We start from the raw sequence: 23,391 nt of genomic DNA, 5'->3' as shown, positions 1-23,391 counted from the left end.
AAATTAAATTTTTTTAAAAAAATCAGTAAAACAGAGCCAGAACAATGTCCCTCCAAAGCTCACTGGTGCTCTATAGCCCCAAATTTCCTTTCTTGTGTTAAAAATTCTCAGATTCTTCATGCCCTCCAGAATAGGAAGTAAAACTCCAAGTTCACACCACCTGACAGTGGTCATGAGCACAAGTCTTTGGAGAGCAAAAGATAAGCACACTTACATTTTCTTTCCTTCTCCCTCCACCCCTGCACCTTTTTGATCAGATCTTACCATTACCCTGAGTACATCAGCAGGGTTAAGTAGAGAAAACATTCAAGAATCACTGAGCCTGGAAAAATGCACATGAAATATTTATGTTTAATTCTCCCTGAAGAATGTGGTTTTTAATGAACAGGAACAAAATCACAAATGCTACAGTGTTCTAAAAGATTTTCATTTACACACCAGACCCCTAGCCAAACTTGCTGTGCCCTTGAAGTTCATCCAGTATCTGCTTCTCTGGCCTCAGGCCCCCTCCTCCTTTGCCAGGAATGTCCCTTGAGGGCCCTTATCTGGGCTGCTCCAGGCTGGTGTCACCCGCTGACAGACAGAGCCAATATTATTGTAGAGTTTCAGGTCTGCACAGTCCTAAAAAATGAAGGAATAAAACATTTTTTTCAGCTAGCTATTTGTTCCTGTTATCCATTGCTGAGTAACAAACCAACCCCAAACTTCTTAGTATAAACAACAACCACTTTATTATGTTCATGGACTTGGGATCAAAGATTCATACAGGGTACAGTGCGGATGGCTTGCTGTGGTCCACATGGGGCCCATTTAATGGGTAATGGTCTGTAGTTTTCTCTTCTTGTGATACCTAAGAGAAGAGAATGGAGAACTTGGTGTGGGGATGAATATAAAGGGAAGGCTCCACGGAGGAGAAGAGAAGATTAAAAGATGGATAAAAACTAAAGTAATGGAGGAAAGAATAGAAGGTTTGGGGGGAGGGGAGGTGAATGGCATTACATAAGAAAAGGTAGGGAAATGGGGAGGAGAACGGTGACAGGGAACCAGAGTGCCAAGTCTGACAGGGGGTTAGCAGGGGTTTTCTCACATACATGCCCATCCCAGGGGGCCCCGGCATGCACCCCAGCTCTGGGGTCCCTGTTCTAGGGCACTGCCAGAAGCTAACCACGCCTGTGTCTGTTTGACTCTCCACAGCTCCCCTTCGCCGAAGGCCTGTATCATTTTTATCACAATGGCCTGGCAAAGGCCAAGAGGAGACGCAGCCTGCGCCATCAGCAGCAGCTGGAGAGAGACCCCAGGGTGAGTTTTCCTGGAAACCTGCCTTCTAACCTCTGTTGCCGCAAATGAGCCCACGGTGGGGGGGGTGTACAAGGGAGCAGGCAGGAATTCTGAAGTAAAGGCACTTGACATGTAGGCCAAATGGATCCCGTGCAGAGTGGTCCTGGGGACTCTGCTTCTCTGTCTTACGCATAATAATTAAACCCTCGATCGGCCGGAGGTGGGGGAGTAAACAGGAGTACCACCTCTTTTCTGCCCTTTTCTCCTGCGTTACCGTGTGAGGACTGCTGGTTGCCCGGGGACATGCTTTGGCCTGCGATGCATGGGAAGACACCAAGCAGTTTAATAAGTCATTTTATGGGCGGTTTCTACTGGCGAATCCACATGCTCTGAGGAGACTGCCGTGCCCCATATGGCCAGTGAGCGATCAGCTCACAATAGGCAGTGGGCTTCTCCGTGTGCAAGCACGACTGAAGCCACAAGACCTGCTCAGCCCCTCTTCCCACACTGTTCTTTCTGATAAGATACCCCATGCCCCATGCCTTCTGAATGCTCATGACTCCCACTTTTACCTCCGATCTTTACCTTGCTCTTGGACACCAGCTCTCATTTCCTACTCCCTTTCCCCTCAGAAACCTAAATTCAACTTTCTTGTAACCAAACTTATCATCTTGGCCATAAAGCAGCTCCTTTTCCAGTGTTCCCACTTCCTGTTTTCTCAGAATAAGAACTTTGGGCGTCATTGAATCCTGACTGTCCCCACCTCCTCCGCCCTTCCCAAGCTCATTCAACTGGGAGATTCTGATTTCTCATATGCAGTTCACCAAGAGGGAAATTAATAATCCAGGCAGTTTGCTCTCTGTACACTGAAGGCTTCATACCCTCTTCCCCAGGACTTGGGCGACAGTGGATGTGAAGAGGGTCAGACGTTTGAGTTAGAGGTTTAACATGAGACTCCTTTGGAGCTGATGGAATCTGGAATCATTCTTGTGGGGCTTTTCATGTGAACATTTGACTGGGTTTAATGTGGCCTTTAATTAGGAACGCAGATGAAACAGACTTCCCCGCAGATCACCAACTGACAGGCCACAGGCAATTTTCCTTTATCTCCTCAACCCAGGGGATCCCGCATTCCCTAGAGTGAAAATACTGCTCTGAGAAGCCCCTTTATCGTTGCTTTTGCAGTAAGATCCAAGCTGCCGGTGCTGTCAGCCCATGCCCAGCATTAGTAAAGGGTGTGTTGTAGAAGCTGGCACCGTTACCTAAGGGAGAAGCTCTCCTTTCTGTCATCACAGCCTTGGCCTGGCTGTGTCAGTTCAGTGTCTGGGGATGCCCTTGAGAAGCCCTGGACAGATATGCTGCCTGTCTCACCTGTGGACCCAGAGTGGGTACCAGCAGACAATGACCACTCTGGGGCAAGTGACACTGGTTTTCCCTATGCTTCCTACCTGCCCCATGATCTTACCCTTTATGGCCAATGTTTTACTTTTATTTATATAATTCTTAAAAGTTCCTTTGGTTTCTTTTCTTCCACAATTAAACACATTGCCCCGAGATCATTCAGAGAAGCACATAAAAGAAATTGGGGCAGAAGGAAAGTGGTGCTTAAAAGGCTTGGATAGGGAAAGAGAACCAAGGAACAGTTAAACTAAGAAGCCATTGTTGGGTTCAGAGAGACTCCTCAGGCCCATTAGGTTAAGATTTTCTTATTTTTGCACTTACTTGAAATGATCTTGGAAATGCTGATTCTTGAAGTGTGGAGTGATGTTTCTGAAAGAGAAGAAAAGATGGGATGGATAATAAGGAAGGAAATCATGTATTGGTGATTCCAATCATTTGTCTTTCTCCTCAAAATAGTATCTATGGGGCTTCCCTGGTGGCACAGTGGTTGCGAGTCTGCCTGCCAATGCAGGGGACACAGGTTCGAGCCCTGGTCTGGGAGGATCCCACATGCCGCGGAGCAACTGGGCCCGTGAGCCACAATCACTGAGCCTGCGCGTCTGGAGCCTGTGCTCCGCAACAAGAGAGGCCGCGATAGTGAGAGGCCCGCGCACGGTGATGAAGAGTGGCCCCCACTTGCCACAACTAGAGAAAACCCTAGCACAGAAACGAAGACCCAACACAGCCATAAATAAAAAAAAACAAAAAACAAAAAACAAAACAAAACAAAAAAAATAGTATCTATTTTAACCGAAAGGAGCCTCCATTCCCCATTGCCCATTATAAGGTCCCGGTAGCCATCTGCCTCTACCTGGTGGGGGTATGCATGTACCTGCCCACAAAGACCAAGAGAAGAGAGCAGCAAAACTGAAGGTCGTAAATCTCCCGTAGCTTTTATCTGCCTTCTCATCAAGGTTAAATGTCAGGGCTGCTGTGAATAATAAAATCATTTTAGGAAAAGAAATAAAGCATAAAACCTCATGATTCTTTGCAAAAAGAAAAAAAAAACAAGAAACAAAAAACAAAAAACCCTGCTAGTAATGACTGCCTCGTTACAAAACATTAGATTAAGGCCTCAGTCTTTCCTGCAGGATGTCCTTGTGGTCACCTAATTTTGGCATCGGCTGACAGGAATCGGGTGACTACTCTTAAACAAAAAGCATTGATGAGGAACAGTACAACAGCAGTGTTATGAGGATTCTGGAAGCCCTGTGGGTTTCTAGACCTTAAACTAAGGGCAGATATGTCGAGTTAGGATACCTCAACGTGGGGTTACCCAAGCACATTCAAACACGTTTCCAAAAGAGGTGTAAATAGACGTATAGAGAGGAAAGGGGAAGGATCAGGTAGCTGAAAAGGATCCTTTTGTCTCTTGCACAGACGTTGCAAGTTACTTTTCATGAATCAAGATGCTAAGAGCAAGTTGTTTTATCCTTCTCTGAAACACGTTGTCTCCTAGGCTTATCAGCTTTAATCATGCTCGCAGCCCCAGCTTCATTCTTCCCCTGTCTCTGCATTACTTCCTGGCCTCTCTCACTAGCTGTCCCCTGGCTTGTGAACGACAATACAGAGCCCAAGGAGCCATGTACATAAGTCCGGGAGGGTTTCAGCTTCTATAGACTCTCAGGGCTCAATCTACCTAGGTAGCTTTTTAGCCAAAGAAACTACCAAGATCGCCTATCAACCCAACAAACAGAGAAGAAAAAGATAGAGGACCAAGCTTACTTTTGGTTTTGTTTTGGCTTCAGAACAGAAATTTCAAGGATGTTTGTCCCTCATTTCACGACTAACTTTTATGTTTAAGGAAAAGAAGAAAATGACTAGAAAGGGATCACATGGACTTTTTGTCCAGGCCAATACAGGGCTGCTTTCAATTATCTTTATATTTGTTCATCAATATTCAGGGCAATAGCTAAGAAAAAGATTCTGGTGCAGACTGTTTTAAAGGTATTCTCTTGCCTTTCCATTTCTTTCTGCTAAAAAGACTAGCATAATGCCGTGTAACATCATTTAGACGCTAAAAAGCAAAAACGGTGTCTTTTTTTATTTCTGGGTATCTCTGTATAGTGCAGTTCTGAGCACACAGTAGATGCTCAAAAAGTGACTGTCAAACGAATAGATGGATGGTTAATGATTTTTTTCAGAGTTTTAATCTATGAAATAATACTGTTCATCTCATCTTATGTTTTCATTGCTATTCTAAAATGTGCATCCACTAGGAAACAGAAGTATAGCCTTCTTTCTAACGCTTCCTTTAAATACATTCTTAATTGTGGGTAAAAGAAACCAATTCATTTCATCATTTTCAAGTCTTGTCACTGAAAATCCCATGAGGAACCCGTTTTTAATTTCCAAAGTCACTCTGTGTTCCTGATCATATTCGAAGTCACAGTGCAACCACCGAAGCAAGAACAACATGTCTGGAAAGTGTGTGGATAGCTAAAATAATTTGAAGATGTAATAAATAAATCCAAAGCTGAAATGAAATAATAAAACCAAAAATTCCTTCTCAGCATCAAGGTCAAGAACAAATAATCCATGTTCAAAACCTCTGTGACATTTGTGAAACTTTAGCTAAGAGCAGCGTCAACAAATCTCAAAGTCAAACCTGACTGTGGTCCACAGTCTACACATCAAACCCCATACGTTCTACAAGTACTTGAAAAGCTGCTGGGGAATAGATTTATTTAAGACATTTGTTTCACAGTCCTGTTGAATCATATCTGCTCATCTGACATAGAGAGCATTGAAATGAAATACGTTCAGAAACATAAAGACTCACATGGTTCAATAACACCCACCAGTTATATGGAAGCCAGATAATTTAACAAAAAATAACCTGAACGTCATTTGTTGCGAGAAGTTATATTTGATTCAAGAATTACAAACGTTTATTTCCTTTTCTCAGCAATGCTACTAGACCATCCAATTATCCCTTGGGATCATTTTTACACCCGTTTCGAGTCAGAAACTCCTATCCATCCACTGAAACCTTTTCTCAGTTCCCCGGTCTCAAAGGACGTTTCATGTTTCCTCTGTGTTCTGTACACAGGAACTGTATCTTCCTAGCTTCTTCCTCATCCAAGTGTATTCACATGTCTTATGACCATAGGTGTCAGCACATGATCCCACAGTGATTCACTTTTGTTCTTTAAAGGTCTATTCTGAGCATATTTGTGAGTTTTCAGGGCACTCCAAAAATCCACAAAAGTTAGTTTCACTGGATAGTCTTCAAAAATCTCATAGAATGATACAATCTGAACAAAAGAGAATTTTGCCTATTCTTTAAAACTGACTGGACATGACTGGTGTGATCTGTTTGTAAAAATCTGAATAATGAGTGAATCAGGCTTCCTTTGTCCATGGGACTTAATAATACAATAATTGATATTATTTTTTAATGGATTCATTATCATAGCTGAAACTCAGGTGGTTGACAGAAGCTGGGAATGGCTTGTAATTGCTTTGGGTACTTCAGCAGTTCAAACAAGCAAAGAAATTCATTTACGTTCTTCCTCCACAAATTTTTTTTTTTTTTTTTTTTTTTAATTTTTATTATTTATTTTTGGCTGTGTTGGGTCTTCGTTTCTGTGCGAGGGCTTCCTCTAGTTGCGGAGAGCAGGGGCCACTCTTCATCGCGGTGCGCGGGCCTCTCACCGTCGCGGCCTCTCTTGTTGCGGAGCACAGGCTTCAGACGCGCAGGCTCAGTAGTTGTGGCTCACGGGCCCAGTTGCTCCGTGGCATGTGGGATCTTCCCAGACCAGGGCTCGAACCCGTGTCCCCTGCATTGGCAGGCAGATTCTCAACCACTGCGCCACCAGGGAAGCCCTGAAATTTTGTCATAATCGCTAAGCTCTTAGCTTCCAATCTTTTCAAATACCTAACATCAGTCACAGTAATTTGTAATGATAAGGACAATCCACTTGTATGTATTGAGTCTTTCCTTGGATTAATATTAAATAACTGTTTGATCACAGTCGTCCCTCAGTTTCCACAGAGAATTGGTTCCTGGACCCCCGCGAATACCAAAATCGCAGATGCTCAAGTCCCTTATGTAAATGGCATTGCGAAGTTGGCCCTCCATATCCGCGGGTTCCACATCTGCGGATACGGAGGGCTGACTGTACTTCGATTAAAATTTGGAGAAGAGAAGAAAAAACACAATTATGTTCTGGAAAATCTACTTTCAAATAGAAAATGTCGTGGAGAAAAATGCCTTCCCTCACTTTTCGTTTTGGTTTTGACCAAACCTTCCTCCAGTGGGCGTGTCCTCTCCTTATGTCACAGTGACGCATGAGAGTCTCAGCCTGCGGGACTGCTAAAAATAGAAATTAGATCATTAGTGCCTTTAAAAAAAATTTATAACCCCCACCCAGAAAAAATAGCTTGGTTTATTTGGTTGGTTTTGATTTTTATACCTTAAAAAAATTGTTTCTGGTTTCCACATTTCTTTTTTTTAATAGGTTGTTTTTTATCTTCATACTTAACTCTAAAATAGTGAGGTTTGAGGTTTTGAGATACTGCTCTAAGAAATGTATAGAAATCCCCTAATTTATCTTCTGAATGTCTTCTTTAGGGAAAAAAAGAAAGCCGATAGATTTAATTATATTTTACTTATTTAGAAACACAGACATGGTGAGTTTATTATAAATCGTATAGCAAATACAATAGTATTTTGAATTTCTGTAGAGCTTTTATTCCAGAGGGCATTCATGGGTGCCTTTTCTTCATCTTCTCCTTTCCTTGTACCATGAGTTGGACCAACAGATGCTATTCCATCTTGAAATGGAGGTAACAAAGAGGTTGACGTGTGCCTGAGTCGCACATGAGTTGGAAAGCCCAAAACAGCAGTTCGGGTCCCCAACAATGGTGACCATCTTTTCCAACCTGGATTTAGGTCTCTTGGTCAGACAAGGGAACAACCTATTTGGAATTGGGATTCTCACGGGGAAAAGACGGTCCATGATGCACGATCATAAGAGCTCGATGGTCCATGAATAAAGCCGTGCAAGTATAGAGTTGGCCAATGGTGGGGTTTGAAAGTGGAATGAAATTCCCTTAACTCTTGGGGCCTTAGAGGCACAGATTAGCCAGAATTCCCAAGAGAGACTCCTCCATGGGATAACAAGGGTTCATGGGTGCATCTGGCATGTCTACTGCAGACAGAGAAATAAACTGGGGACATATGGAACAGAAATAAAGTGATGTTGATGCCAGAGAGTGCAGAATAAGATAGAGAAGGAGAGACAGAGGCACAGGAAACATTAAAAAAAAAAATTATTGGGTGCGACTCAGCCCCAAACCCACCTCCCAACAGTTGTCATGTGACCCCTTCAGTGACCTGGACCTTTCCTGTTCTGTTAACAGCTCAATTTTCTATCATAAAAAAGGGAACCACATTGCCTACCTTGAAGAGGCAAATCACTCCATAAGGAGTGCATAGCAAAGTTTAGCATCATTTCTTCCCTTTTTCCTCTGGTTTTCCCTCCCTGCTTCTCTCCACCTTATTTCCTCTCCTCAAGAATCCAGAAGCAACAAGCACACGCTTTTAGAATGTGTGTCTCAGGGTTCAAGAGGAAAACTGCTTTACAAAAACTGAACTACAAATGCAAGTGAATACCTGTACAGCGCAATCCATTAGGAGGGCATTTGGGCTCATCCGTCTCAATGCCCAGCCAGCCAGCTAGTGACGCTCTGCACATAAGTGAGGAGAAAGCAAGATTACGCTCATGACATTTCTGCAGGAACCAGACCACTGAGTAAGAAGAGGCCAGAGGGGATCTCTCTGGGGCTTCCTCTCAGTTTAATTTGATAACAATCGTAAGACTAGTTCGTGTCTGTTGAATGCTGTTGTCTTAGTTTGGGTTCCCGCAAAAAGCAAACCCTGAGACAGGGGCTTAGAAGAGGGTCACTTATTTGGGAGGTTGATTCTCAGATGCACAAGAGAACGAGTAAAATGATGGAGGGAAGTGAGGAAAGCAAATAGAGGGTGAGATTTTTAGCAGGTCTGCATTGTAGGCAGCTGAGACTCAGTCCCACTGGGGGCCCTTCAGAGCTGTCCCACAGGGAAGGCGGTTGCCCGATGAGTAATCTACTAGCTCTGTCTCTCATTTTTAAGCTGACCTGGGATGTTAAATCCCTGGCACTTCCGAACTGCCCTGTGCACAGGCTGAACAAGCCTCAGGATGCTGGAGAAAGTCCCCAAGCAGAGTGGCAGATGGAGATGCTTGATGCAAGAAGCTGTCGGCAGTGGCAGGTGAACTCTTGCTGCAAATCCTACCATGCAACCCGTGCTAAGGATTTAGCAGGCGTCATCTCATTAAACCTCAGATATCTCCTGCAAATTAAGTGGTATCAGATCCCCAGTTTACGGGTGAGGAAATGCGAGTTTAGGGAGGCTCATGACTTACCGACCATCCTGTGGTTTATGAGGGGTTCTCACACTGCATGGTGCTGCTCTGTCACTGACTTAGATTTTATAAACTAATTTCCCTCCTCCTCTGCACAAAGAGAATAGTAGAGCAGGAAGATTCCAAAGGAGACATTGATTCAACGCTTTGCCTTGAAGCTTTAAAATATAATTCAGACAAAATAGACCCAGAGAGGGTAAATGACTTCTCTGGGGTCACACGACCATAACTGATGGGGAAGAAATAATAAAACTCACGACTCCTTGCAACAGCACATCTGATTTAAATAAAAAGCTAAATGAGGGACTTCTCTGGTGCCTCAGTGGTTAAGAATCCGCCTGCCAATGCAGGGGACACAGGTTTGAGCCCTGGTCCAGGAAGATCCCACATGCCACAGAACAACTAAGCCTGTGTGCCACAACTACTGAGCCTGCGCTCTAGAGACCACGTGCCACAACTACTGAGCCCGCATGCCACAACTACTGAAGCCCTCTCGCCTAGAGCTCGTGCTTCGCAACAAGAGAAGCCACCACAATGAGAAGCCTGCACACCGCAACGAAGACCCAATGCAGCCAAAAATAAATAAATAAATAAATAAATAAATAAATAAATAAATAATTAAAAGCTAAATGAGGATTGATACTGCTTACGAACTTGTGATTCTTTAAGACCTTGTTCTCACTAAATAACTGGATTCTCTAAATCAGAAATAGTGTAATGGGAAAATATGAAGTTACATCATTGGCTTATGTGATTTATGTGAATTCAATGAACTCAGCTATAAATAGAAAAGTGAAAAAGGAGGGGAAATAATAGCAAGGTGGGCACTTCTGCTCACGATTCTGCTCAACTGGGATATGCCCTGAAGTGGCATGAATAAGTAGAGTCATCTGAGAATGCAGACGGCCTCTTTCCCTCCTGACTCAAAGTGGGAGCAGTTCACCTTTCTGGGTGAGAGACTCCAGCGTTTAAAGATAATACTTTTGATGCAAAATATTTCCTAAGCACAAGCCAACGTGTTCGTCTGCTGTGTGAACAATAGGACAGGACCAGATTCCTTGTGGAAGGAAATTCCACACGTTTGTGATGAATTGAGACACAGTATATTGATTTCTAACTTTCCTAAGAAAATTTCAAAGTTCAGTTTGACCGTGCATAGTTTGCACTTTACCCACTTCAGAACTCTATCCCTGCGGTGTGATTTCTCTACAAAAAAGTAAACAAAGATGGTATCTTAGCTTAGATTTCCTGGAAACAGACTCTGAGGTGGGGAGTTGCGTGTATAAAAGATGTTTCTAAGAATGTGGTGTGCAGTGTTTTCATCTCTTGTGGTTTCCTCCATGCTCAAGCCAACCACACACATCAAATCATTCTTGTGCTTCACATCTCTCTGCTTCCTCTTCTGCTTAAGGCTCCTGTGACTCTGTTGGACCCACCTAGATAACCCAGCATAATCTCTCTCTCTTGGTCTTAGCAGATTAGTCACCTTAATTACAACTATGAAGTCCCTTTTACTATGTGATATATCACATAATCCTGAGAGTAACGCCAGGGTCTGGAGACCATGGGGGCCAAAATTCTGCCCTGAGCCTTGGTCTTTCTGGAAGAGTTGGCATGCCTCTAGGGTCAGCAGCTTTCTCCAGGCAGCCCAGCTCCCCCGCACTGCCCTGCTCCTGGGATTGCATTTAGCTCAGAGGGAAACATGAATTTGTAGGCACACAACCCTGACCACACTTCGAGCCCAAAGGGTGAAGCTGAGAACCCACGTGGAGCGGCTTCTGACTTAGCATCCCAGCTGGTGACCAAATTCATTTTCTAGACACGTCATCAAGAGGTTGGCTCAGCAAGTGTACACCTTCATGGGTTACACATTTTGAGAGTGACTTGACAGCATCTGGAGAAGGGAAAGTGTATTGCGGGAGGAAGCAGAGGAGAGATGCCTTCAGTGGTGCTCTAACCTGTGGGAAAAGCTGATCTGCCCTAATCTGCTGGTTTTATTATTCAGCAGGGAGGACTTTCTGTATCTCCTCTGGGCGCTGCAGATGTGCCTGGCTTCCTGCCTCAAAGAACTGCTGCCAGTGATATAATTAACTCTTTGTGGGGAACAGGGGAGAAGTGTTTACTGTGGATTCAGAAAGGCACAGGCAAATCTGCTAAGGAGTAAGCCAGGCTTTTTCTAGTTGTTGTGAGTGTATTTTAAGTGATCACTCCTGCTCACGCTGCCACGTGTACCAAAAGAGAAGGAAGGACACTCTGGAAGACACCCTTCCAGCAAGCCCAGGGATCTCCAGGGAGTCTTAACTGTCTTTGGGAGAATTCTAAGAAGCTCTAATGCAGAGGAAAGCAACAGGGAAAGAAGAAAGTGCTTCTGTATTGTCTTCAGAACTCACGAGATGATGACCCTCAAATGGTGAGCTGGCAAACTTTTAGGATTTTCTACCAAAATCTTCAATGTTTTTAAGGCAAATTTCTCCTGACCTGCCTTACCTCGTTCCTTCCCCAGCCTTCCCCAAGATGCAAAGGAAATGCCTTTAAATATCTAAAATGCCTCTATTATATCACCTAAAAATAAGCATTTTGTGTACGCTCATTAAACTCACAATATAACTCCATTATCTAGTTGCTTGCTAGCAAACCATTTATTTATTCAGCAAGTATTTACTAAGCTCAACTACATGCTGTGCACTGTTCTAAGTACTGGGACACAACAGGGAACAAAACAGACCAAGAATTCCTCCCGTGAAGCTTATATACTAGTGGGGATGAAGGACAGAGACGAAATCCAGATGAATAAAGCAATTACGTGACTGCTGGTGAAGGTGTTATGAGGATAAATAGAGAAAATTGTGAGGAAGAGGGAGTGGCAGGGGAGGGGTGTTATTTTATAAAAAGCATCCAGGGTTGGCTACTCTGGTGAGGTGACATTTAAATATAGACCTGAAGGAGGTAAGGAAGGTTTCCATATGGTTGTGGAGAAAGGGCATCCCCAGCAGAGGAACCAGCAAAGGTAAAGGCCTCGTGTCCAAGGCGCACTTGATGTGTTCTGTGAACAGCAAGATCGCCAGGAAGGCTGAGAAGATGGGAGCCCAGAAGAACAGGGAAAGAAATGAGGTCAGCAAGGAAGCGAGACCAGAGAAGACGTTACAGGTCAGGGTAAGGACTTTGGACTGACCGAATGAGATGGGATTTCTCTACTTTGGGGTGAATTATAGATGATGGGGTGGGCATGGGGGCGCACGCTGGAAATCAGGGAGATCAGTGCAAGGTGATGGCATCTTTTCTGAAAGGATGGTGGAGAAAGGATGATGGCTTAGACCAGGGTAGAAGCTGGTCGAGGTGGTGAGAAACAATATTTAGGAATATTTTGTGAAAGTAGAGACTTCAAATTTGCTGATTCTTTTGTTGACAGATTAGATAAGGAATGGGAGAGAAACAGAGCAGGCAAAGGTAACTCTAGAGCTATTGGCCTGAGTTATTAGCACGTGGAGGTAGCATTTATGTAGATGGACAGATTGGGGGAGAAGTAGGTTGACTGGGAATGGGTAGGGAATCAAGAGAGTAGTTTTAAGCATGTTAACATTTGAGGGTTGCATTGAGCATCCAAGTCAAGAAGTAAAATAAGCGAAGGGATATTAAAATTTAGGATAGAGTTTGAAGCTGGAGACATAAAATGAGAGTCGCCCACACATTGATAGCATTCAGTGCCATGAGACTAGTTGAGATTATCTAAGAAATGAGTGTAACTAGAGAAGACAAGCTGTGTGGGACGGAACCCTAGGGCATTCTAGAATGTAGAAGCCTGGGAGATGACTGGGGACCAGCGGAGGAGATAGAGAAGGGACAAATAATAGAGGAAGAGGATCAGAGGTCAAGCAAAGACTAATCTAGTCAATGTGCCCTACCTCATTCACATTTTACCAGAGTATCTTGGCCGTCCCTATAATTATTTCTTACGAACCACTTAGAGATATCAATGGAATATGCTTCTTCAGTTTTTCCATCTCTAATCTATTTTTTCTGAAAGAGTATTGAACTTCATGGTGCAAACATGAGATTATGAAATAAAAATGGTGGCATGAATTTTATCTCAACCAGACACTGCTGTATCTGGGCTGGATGGTGTCACATTTGACTCAGAATGCATAAGAACCAAGCTTCTAAAACCTCAAGCCCAACTAGGCAATATCTCAGAGCCAAGACCCAGTTCTGTGAGCTGCTGGGTGAAGTTACCGGGAAACAGCCTCTGTCTGACGTGGCAAGAGGAAAATCTGAGTTGGGCATTTCTTTTTAATTTTAAGGAACTATAAAAGCTGTGAGACAGATCAAGTTTGACTGTAGACCCGAAGGTAAGAACCTTAATCTGCAATTAAGAAATACAAAAATCCAAGCTGTGTTGATTCAACCTTGATCACATTTTCATGGATTTCAGAAAGATAGAGTTCTTAAAATAATTCCCTATTAAGATTCAATATCTATCTAGAAAGTAATTCCTCACTCCTTAAACCACTGGTCCAAAGTGAATTGTATTCAACGTTTAGCTGAAGGAGGCTATCGGTGTTCCTTAACGATGACATGAACAAATGGTTAAAATAAGTATGTCTATCTGGCTAAGATCATGTTTCATGAGACAAAGTTATGTTTGGAGTTGATAAGCCTCAGAAAGTTTTTAAAAAATACTCTAAAACCCTCTTTGGCTATTTTTAAATTGGTTTAGCCATTTTCCTTTTATGATGTCCATTGACATGTTTGTGATCACATCTTCATCCATAAACAAGCTTCGTGCTCTTAAATCTAAGTCAAGGGAATTTAGAAAATGAGAGGAATTGAATTCTTACCATTTCAGGTAGTTTCAAACCCTTTTGGGTTGAGGAGAGGAAATGACTGAAGCCAGGTCTGGAAAAGAGTAAAAAGCAGCGAGACAAAGAGATTCAGGTCTGAATAACAATCCAGTTGCTGGAGTTTATCTAATTGGTTTCCCATTATCTGTACCAAAAATATTGTGTTTTCCATCTTCTCTATGGCAAGTATGTCCCATTTAGCAATAAAGAACTAACTGCCTGAGAGAAAACAGGTAAGACAAAACAATTTTCTATTTTCCATTCCCCTTGAAAAGGAAGAGCAGCCCACCCCATGTAAAGAATTGCTTAATGGATGTCAGTTTGTAAGGACACCTCAGAGAAATGACAGGAGAAAGCCCTCCCAGAGAGCAGAAGAAAACCAAAGTGGTTCAAATCTATTGTGTGGAAACAGACTCAAATAATTGCCTACGAGGGAGAAAAGGAGCGTGAAGGAGGGCGTGCAGCTTGAGGTTGCTTTTGGGTTGTAACACTAGCTCTGATACCAACTAGCCACATTTCCTTGACAAACCATTTTATCCCCCAGTCTTCAGTTTCCTTGTCAATACAGTAAAGAGTGTAGACTAGTTAACCTCTGAAATGTCCCTTCAGGTGTTGATATCTGAGATTCCAGGGGCAACTCTGAAGTTCCTCCAACTGGTTGATGTGAAAGCCAGAACTAAAACCCAGATTTCCCACTAGTTTGTGATCCTTCCTTAGCATGTCTTTACTTTCATCTGAGAAATGGGGATTTTCTTTAAACCAATTCTCTAAAGTGTTTGGAAGAACTACCATTTATGTTAGTATCCTCATCTTTTACAAGAAAATTTCATGTTGTGTGTTGTTCAAACTAGTTCATCAGAGCCCTAAAATTCCACTTCTTGCCTCAAGGGAAATGCTAGATGATGAGGTGGAGGTTTTTCATCCACCTCAAAGATAATAGGTTCTCTATCCTGTTTTATGAATTGGGATTTGGTGTAAGATTTCATTTGGCAAGCTGGGTGTGATGGAGCAGAGGTATTTCAACTAAAAAAATTAAGTTTGAAAACCAGTGATTTCTAATTAAGTTCTATTCTCCAATCCAGTCAATCAGTGTGTCAGATCAGGATCACAAACAGAATGCCTAGAGAGGCTGGGCAAATAAGTTACCAGTTGAGGTGGGTTGGGTGTAAGCAAAGCAGTAACTCAAGCAAGAGGACAAATGATCACATTTTCTTCTGCCTCTAGGTGGGAATACAATAGGGAGTGGTGGGGACTGTGGAAAACCAGAGTTACAACCCTATCAAAAGGAGGAAGCAGAACCTCTTCCTCAGATGATTGTCACCTCACAAAAGTGGAGGTCCATGGTTGCGAGATATCCCAGTTTTTCAAGAAAATCAGAAAATGCCAACCTTTGTGCAAAATCTTTGTGCTTCTTAAAAGTATTAGTGACTAAATAAAAAATTCTTGACACGTGAAAAAACTGAAGAAAATCTGTCAGCAGAACAGATTTGTCCATGGGACTCCATTTTGTGATCTGTCCTCTTCAACCTCCCAAAACAAGATGACTTGGCATTGGGCAAGTCACCTCTATGACAAGCCCCCAACCTCACAGTTTGCAAAGGTGGTCCGCATAAAAGTTCTTCCTTAAGGCAACCCCAAAGCACTGGGACACAATCCAGGCTCTGCTCTCTGGGGCCAAATCATTTCCTCCTCCATGTGAGAAAGCTCCAAACATTTGAAGATAGTTACCATGGCCCTGGACCTTCTTCAGAGTAAACATTCCTGGTTCTTTCAGATGTTTTCATTGAATTTGGTCTTATTTCCTGGCCTTCCTCATCACACCTCTCTGAACATTGTCTGAGAACTAAACAGACAATCCAGCTACATTCTGATGATGTCAGCGTAGCACTGGAATCTTATTTCCCATATTTTGAAAGCTGTTCTTCTATGAACATACCATAGGATCACTTTATCCTTCTTTAGAGGTCACAGATCTTATATTGACTAATACTGACCCTACAACTAGCCAGAACTTCTAGTTTCTGCTCAAATATGCTGCAAATCAATCCGTCCTTGGAAGATTGGGATATTGGTCCTAAAGCAAGGACTTAGGTTTAATTTTTGAATGTTTCATCTTATCAGAGTTCATTATGACCTGTCAAGGTTTTGTTGGATCCTGATTCAGTCTCCTCCCTGTCATCTCTGATTTTGATCAACATCAATATCCTCAACCAGTTCTTAATAAAAAGGTTGAATAGAACAGAAAAAAATGACAAAGCTCAAAACCCTTTGTCCAGGATGATATAAATCTATTACTATAGACCCTAAGGAGTATCTCACACTGACCTCATATTGAAAGGAAATTATAAAGTACCCAAAGCCCCCAAAACAGCATTCAGGTTAAATGAAAAACAGTGTCTCACCAAGGAGGCTATTTGAAGACTGGGTTTATATAGCTTAACTGCATCACTCTGAATCTAGTTGATTTGTTTGTGTACACTGCTCTCTGAGCAATCAGTTCGTTTCCCATGGAGCAATCTAATTCAGCTATTCACATGACCAAAATCACCAGACCAATCAGTTTTCAATCTCGTCTTTAGAGGTAATTTGAATTCACTTGATAATTTGTCCACACATCTGCAAATGGTTGTTTAATCATGAAAATTTTTAATCAAAAAACCAAAATCAATGAGTAATCATCAACGCTAATCATGAGAGTACCAGGTGGCACTCATGTGTGGACCAAATCAGATTTTTCTAAAACTTAATACAGTGATTCCTTTTTAATGAGTAAGTGAAGACATCTCAGAAATAGACTAATTCAGCTCAGGATCATATTCTCCATGGCTAAAATATAACCTATCATTTGACTTCTATCAGAGCACTCCAAAAAATTCCTCTACCACTTATTCATGTGACATGGGCAAGTCACTTAACCTTCACTAATTGCCTCTCTTTTACCATCTGTATCATTAAATAACAATGAAAGTCCAAATGTCTGAAATAAATTGCCTTAATTTTTCATCTCTATCATGGAATCACAATGAAAGTGCAAACGTCTACAAATAAATGCCTAAGATTTCAAAACTATAAGGGTGACTTCATCTTTGAAAGTACATAGTTGTTTCACAAATATATGATAACTTTTGCCAGAGCAGAAAAGGGGATGGTGTCATCTACTTCTTTTGCATTTTCTCCCACTTAATTCTCCACTATTCTCCTTGCCCGCCTCTACTCCATGAAAAATTGTAGTGTGAATTAAATCAGTGTTCCTCAAACTGTGTTATGTTGGGGTCCTTGCATTTTCTACCAGTAGGTTGTGAATAATACAAATATTAGTTAAGACAAGCTAGATTATGTTGCCCCCACGTCCCAATGGTTTGACGTACAAATGTTTACCGTGCACTCGTGCTGCATGACCAGCACGTGTCCATGGGGGCCCTGATTAACATAATCTTTCAGTAACTGATGCTGTTGAAGGTTCCAGCATCTTGAGGTGCCACCACCCTAACATGGCTCCCAGGGCACCGGAAGAGAAAGGGGAAGAGGAAGCATGATGAAATGCTTCATCTTGAAAAGGACACATATCACTTCTCCTCATCACCCGTGGGCCAGAAAGAGACACCACGCCTGAGTCAGCGTGAAGAAGCCGAGAAGTGGAGCCCTCCTATGTGCTCAGGAAGGAGAGAAAAACTAGACGTGGGGAACAGTAGAAGTCCCCTGTACGGTGCATTTTTTATTCAGAACCATAATAAAAATATGCATAAAAGCATGTTCTAACTTTATGGGTGACTCCTTGGGACTGAGACTTTCCTATAAGCTTGGCACTCACGTTTATAATTATGTCGGCAGCAATTACTACCATGCAGTCTCTGGCTAGTGAGAACGGATGGGGCATTTGTGCCAAACTGGGGACCTTGCATTTTGCTAAGATGTCTAGAACAACATCTCTCATCACGTGTGCTCTTCTGCAATGTGACCTGGCCCTTCTCTATCGATAGCTAGAGTCTATTTCTCCATCCCGTGAATCTGAGCAGGCTTGTGACTTTTTGCGCAGTAGAATGTGGTAGGAGTGATGCTATGCCAGTTCTTGATATGGCCCTTACCTGACCTGGTAGCTTCTACTCTGGCCTCTTGGAACCCAACTGCCATGCAGGAAGTGTGACTACCCTGAGAACAGCCTGCTATTAGACGGCCAAGCCAGATGGAAAGGCTGGTATGCCACGAGGAGAGAGGATGCTAAAGTGCGCGCAGATACAGACGTGGGAATGAAGAATCATCCTGGAAGTGGTCCCTTCAGCCTCGGCAGCCACTCCGTCTGCTACTACCTGGAGACAAACCACCCAGCTGTGTCTCCTCTGAACTTCGGACCCACAAAATCTTGAGCCAGATAAAAGAGTTGATACAAGGCACTCACTTTTGGAGTAGCTGAGTGTACAGCAATAGATAATTTCCCCACCATTCAGCTGGGGATGAATCGTGGAGGACTGAGTCAGGCGTGGAGCCTATTACAATGGACAGACAGGCTGATCCCTGGGACACTGCCCCTCAGTGGTCTGTAGCATATCCACAGGGTCTTTTTGTCCATGATATTTCTTTGGATATTATGCTGTCTATATTTTACTTGTAAACTTGTGTTAGTTTCATAGGTATACGGGAGGTATAAGCATTAGGAGTTGCTACCAAATTTTATTTTGTGTATATTTTAAATAACCTGCCAAGATGGGGAAGCCAAGGAAAAATGGTTTTCCTTATAAGAGTCCATTCCTTGTTTAGGTTTGTTCAAGTTTAAGAAATTAATGAATTTGCAAAAGATCTAATAGAGGTGGGTTTCTCCAAAGCATGAACTTTGGCGTGAGACAAAAGCAAAATGGCCCTTCCAGGGCAGAGAGACCAGTGGGTGCCCCGTGAGGAGCCACGTGAAGAGCTGCACGGTGGTGGGAAGAGTGGTGGAGGCAGCATCAGGAGTTGTGAGTTCTAATCACAGGCCTGTCATTCATCGTCTGTGTGGGTTACACAAAACCACTTGGCTTGGGCTTCCCTGGTGGCGCAGTGATTGAGAATCTGCCTGCCAATGCAGGGGACACGGGTTCGAGCCCTGGTCTGGGAGGATCCCACATGCCGCGGAGCAACTGGGCCCGTGAGCCACAACTACTGAGCCTGCGCGTCTGGAGCCTGTGCTCCGCAACAAGAGAGGCCGCGATAATGAGAGGCTCGCGCACCGCGATGAAGAGTGGCCCCCGCTTGCCACAACTAGAGAAAGCCCTCGCGCAGAAACGAAGACCCAACACAGCCAAAAATAATTAATTAATTTAAAAAAATTCATGCTGAAAAATCTAAAAATAACCTGATGAAAAACATGTAGGAAGTGAGTTTAAAAGAGCCTCAAAATTATTTTTTAAAATGCAAACCTGTGCCTTACCAAATAGCAAATTACATTGGATTTAAATTTTCTTTGAAGTACAAGGAAACTTGCCGTCTGCTGGGTTGCTCGGTCTGGAAAAAGAGGGTGAATCCAGAGCTCTCGCCGCTCTCTGAATTCCTGTAACCTCCTAGTCTGTCTGGAGTGTAGACTTGTGGTCAAGTTTAGGAGCTTTGGTAGATTCAGGTTTTAATCGCATGTCCACCACTTCCTTCTCCAACTGCATAAATTTACATAAGTTATTTAGCTTCTCATAGTCTCATCTGTGAAGTGTGGTCAGTATTAATAGCACCTATCTCGAGGGTTGGGGTGAACATATCACGAGATGATGCTCAGGTAAGTGATCAGGAGATGATAGCCGTGACTAACGATATTTTACTCTGCAGTGTATAATTACAAAGTGACTGATACGGATTTCTGAAAATTACCTGTTTTAGCACGTTTATTCACTGCAGTCCTTTAACAATTTTACACCTATGTCATGAACACATCACATTTAGTTGAGTAGGTGATTTTATTTTCACTGTAATTTTGCCAAAATAATACAGTTTTAAAAATTAAATGCAAGGCTTAACGTTAATGATGGCGATCTTTTGCCCCACCTCTACCAAGTCCCAGTCCCTCAGAGGCATTATCCGTCAATGCTTTAGCTGTTCCTTGTGTTAAGTCCACATTTTAAAATAATATGTGTATGCTGAAATGTGCTATTTCATCTCAGATATAGTCTATTGGCTTTCTTCTATGGAGGGTGAGAATTTTACTTCTTCAAATGCAACACACACACACACACATTTATATTTCTTCCAGCTTTTGAATACAGTAGTCCCCCGTTATACCTGGGGAATATGTCCCAAGACCCTTAGTGGATGCCTGAAACCACAGATGGTACTGAATCCTATATATACTGTGTTTTTTCCTACACATACATACCTATGATAAAGTTTAATTTATTAATTAGGCACAGTAAGAAACTAACAATAGCTAAAAATAAAATGGAACAATTATAACAATAGACTTTAATAAAAGTTATGTGAACATGGTCTCTCTTTTCTATCTCACTCAAAAGATCTTATTGTACAAATTTAATGCCTTTTCTGTCTTAACGAAGCACTTATCACTCACCGTGGCCATAACCTTTACAGCTGGAGGTGCCATGGCAAAAGTAGCACAAATTTCTTTTTTCTTCTTCACAGTTTCACAGATAGAAGATTCATCCTTACTGTAGATCTTAGCAACATCAGCATATGATTTTTTTCTTTCCTTATTAAGTACAAAACTTTCACCTTTTTACTTAAAGAAAGCACTGTATGTCTTCTCTTTGGCGTATTCGAATTGCCAACACAGCATTGCTACTCTTGTGATTTGGGGCCATTATTCAATAAAACAAAAGTTACTTGAACACAAGCACCAAGACACCTTGACAGTCAATTTGATAACCAAATGACTAAGGGATGGACATGGGATGGAGTGGGATGCTGTGAGATGATTATTATTGATATTTTGTACTATTATTATTTTTATTATTTTGATATTATTATTATTTTGATAACTTCCTTCTCTGCTCTCTCTTTTCTGGAGACCTATCAGTTTGTTGTTGGGCAAATTATAGGCTAAATCTTATAGTTTTATTATTTTTCCTTGTTTTATTTCCATATTCTTTGTCTTTTTGTTCTACTTTTTGAGAAGATTTATGTATGTCCATATATCCATATATATGTTGTGTGTGTTTATATATACAGACATTTTTAACAGCAAGAGCTCTTTCTTGTTCCTTTTGTATAGCATCGTGCTCTTGTTTCATTGATGCGACTTCTATTCTCTGCAGAGTTTTCCTCCTAGTTCTTTTATTTTTATTTATTTTTGTTTTCCACCAAAGTATTTATTAATAACCTCTATGGCACTTAATGCATAGGTTAATGTAAAAAGATTTAAAAGAATACACTGTTATATACTTCTTGCTATACATGTGTCACAAGTCTAGTATTTTCACTATATAGAATGGATTAACCCAACTGAGAATGACTTTCTTTAAAATATTCCTATATATTGAGTTTTTAATTTTTAACGTTTCAGAAAATGCTTGTAATGCACCCTTCCATGTAGGTTTCTGCCACATAGAACTCCTAGTTCTTTTAAACTTTTGTTCTACTCCCTGCATTTTCTCTTTCCTCTGAGTTCACTATTTTATGGTTTTAGTTAGTATTTATTTGCTTAAACTTTTATTTTAGAGTATTTTCTCAAATGCCTGATTATCCTTAGCTGTCCATTCATTTTAAAAAATTGATTTGAACCTCTGTGTGCCTGAATGGAGACACAGCCTTTTGGGGGGAGTACCCCCAAATAACTGTAGGTCCTATCTCTTGATCATGTCAGTTTTCCAAAGAGGAATACACCCACATCCAGCCAGAAGAGCGAAGTCTGGCTGCTTGCATTCTGGGATCTAATCATGAGAAGGGAATATCATGGTGCAGTGGTGAGACCATTTCAGTTAATCCCCACTTTTAATATAACACCTATTCCCAGCTCTTTATGTGTTCGTTATTTCCAATACTGAAACTTTCTGGTTCATTTTCCAAAATAGAAACCCTAATTGTTCTCCATACAGATTTTTAACACCTCTCCTTGCCTTTGATGTGGCTGGTGCCTCTGATTTTTTAGTGTTTCTGGGATGGCATGGTCTGAGTCAGCTGCACCTTGTTAGCTTCTCCCTCAGCGTACACTTAGGTTCCAGCTTCCCAGTTCAGTTAAATCAATGACATTTTTTTGTCTGCAGTAAATAACCCATAACATGAAGTCTACCCTATTATCAAATGTTTAAGCGTGCAGTACAGTGTTGTTAACTGAAAGCAGATCTCTATAACTTTCTCGTCTTGTGTGACTTAAACTCTATACTCATTGAGCAGGAACTCTCCCTTTCCCCCTCCCCAAGCCCCTGACAACCACTGTTCTACTTTCTGCTTCTATGAGTTTGGCTACCTTAGATAACCTCATATGAGTGGAATCATGCAGCATTTGTCCTTCTGTAACTGGCTTATTTCACTTAGAATAATGTCCTCAAGATTCACCCACATTGTAGCATATGACAGGGTTTCCTTCTTTGTTTAATTTGTTTCAAACTTGTTACCATGTAGTGAGCACATGTGCGATTGAGCAATTGAGCACGTGTGCAATTGCCTCTTTCGGGTAGCCACCAGAAGTGGAATTGATGGGTCAAAGTTGTGTTTTGACCCTGGACTGAGGGTTAGGCTTCATCCCACAGAATTTGGACCTGGACCCTTTGTGTTTCAGAAAGTGTGGCAGAGCCTTCCTCTCGTCCTCAGAGTCACCCAGAGGAAGTTCACTGGTGGCCTAACTAATTACGCCTTGTCTGCATTTAATTTTATCCCACTGTGCGATGGACTCACCTCCCCGCTGTTGAGACACTTGATCTCTGATGTCCCCAGCATCAGTGGTCACCTCTTAATGCTGACCATCAGACTGGATGCCACATCCAGTACACCCTGGCATCGCATGCAATGGAACAGAGTAATGAGTTATGAAAGTCACAGAGGACCTACGCCTAAGTGTTGTGGGACATATATAATAAGTAGGTGGCTTTGTTCCAGAATTCTTTGGTTAGGAAAATAGTCCAGCACCTATCAGATCTATCTAAGACAAATAGAAGATTCTCCATTTACTCCTCCCTTCAAGAAGTGGTAATGAGGTATACCTAGTGCCAGGTGTTTAAGGTCAAAAGTAACCTAAATAATTAATTGCCATTCTGCATGTCCCATGAGACTTTCTAGAGTCCAAATAGGTATATTTGCAAGTAAAGCGTAGCAAATGATAAACTCCCAAGTCAAGAGTTTGGGGACCCTACGTCTCCTGCAAAAATCAATTGTTCTGATTTGCTTTTCAGTAACCTCACTGGATTATTCCACTCTACACACTGCACTTTTACTTGCTCAGCAGGCCTAGCAAGTGATGTAAATACAGCATGGAGCCGAATCTGATATTCTGCCATCTTTGCCTTCTCCCTCTTTTC

At 42.1% G+C, this 23,391-nt stretch overlaps 1 protein-coding gene across 1 annotated transcript in view; it reads left to right on the top strand.

Annotated features, from left to right (window-relative positions):
- The window catches only part of PCSK2 (proprotein convertase subtilisin/kexin type 2), a 220,554-nt gene that overhangs the window by 19,175 nt on the left and 177,988 nt on the right, over positions 1 to 23,391 (top strand). Inside the window, exon 2 of the mRNA XM_082431692.1 lies at positions 1,195 to 1,299. Within this exon, the coding sequence (XP_082287818.1) occupies positions 1,195 to 1,299 (105 nt within the window). The remainder of the gene's footprint in view (positions 1 to 1,194; positions 1,300 to 23,391) is intronic.

The sequence above is a fragment of the Balaenoptera physalus genome, assembly GCF_965194825.1.
Source record: "Balaenoptera physalus genome assembly, chromosome: 16".
In the NCBI taxonomy this organism is placed as follows: Eukaryota; Metazoa; Chordata; class Mammalia; order Artiodactyla; family Balaenopteridae; genus Balaenoptera; species Balaenoptera physalus.
Note: the sequence above shows the minus strand (reverse complement) of the source record. Positions and strands in the feature narration are given on the sequence as shown.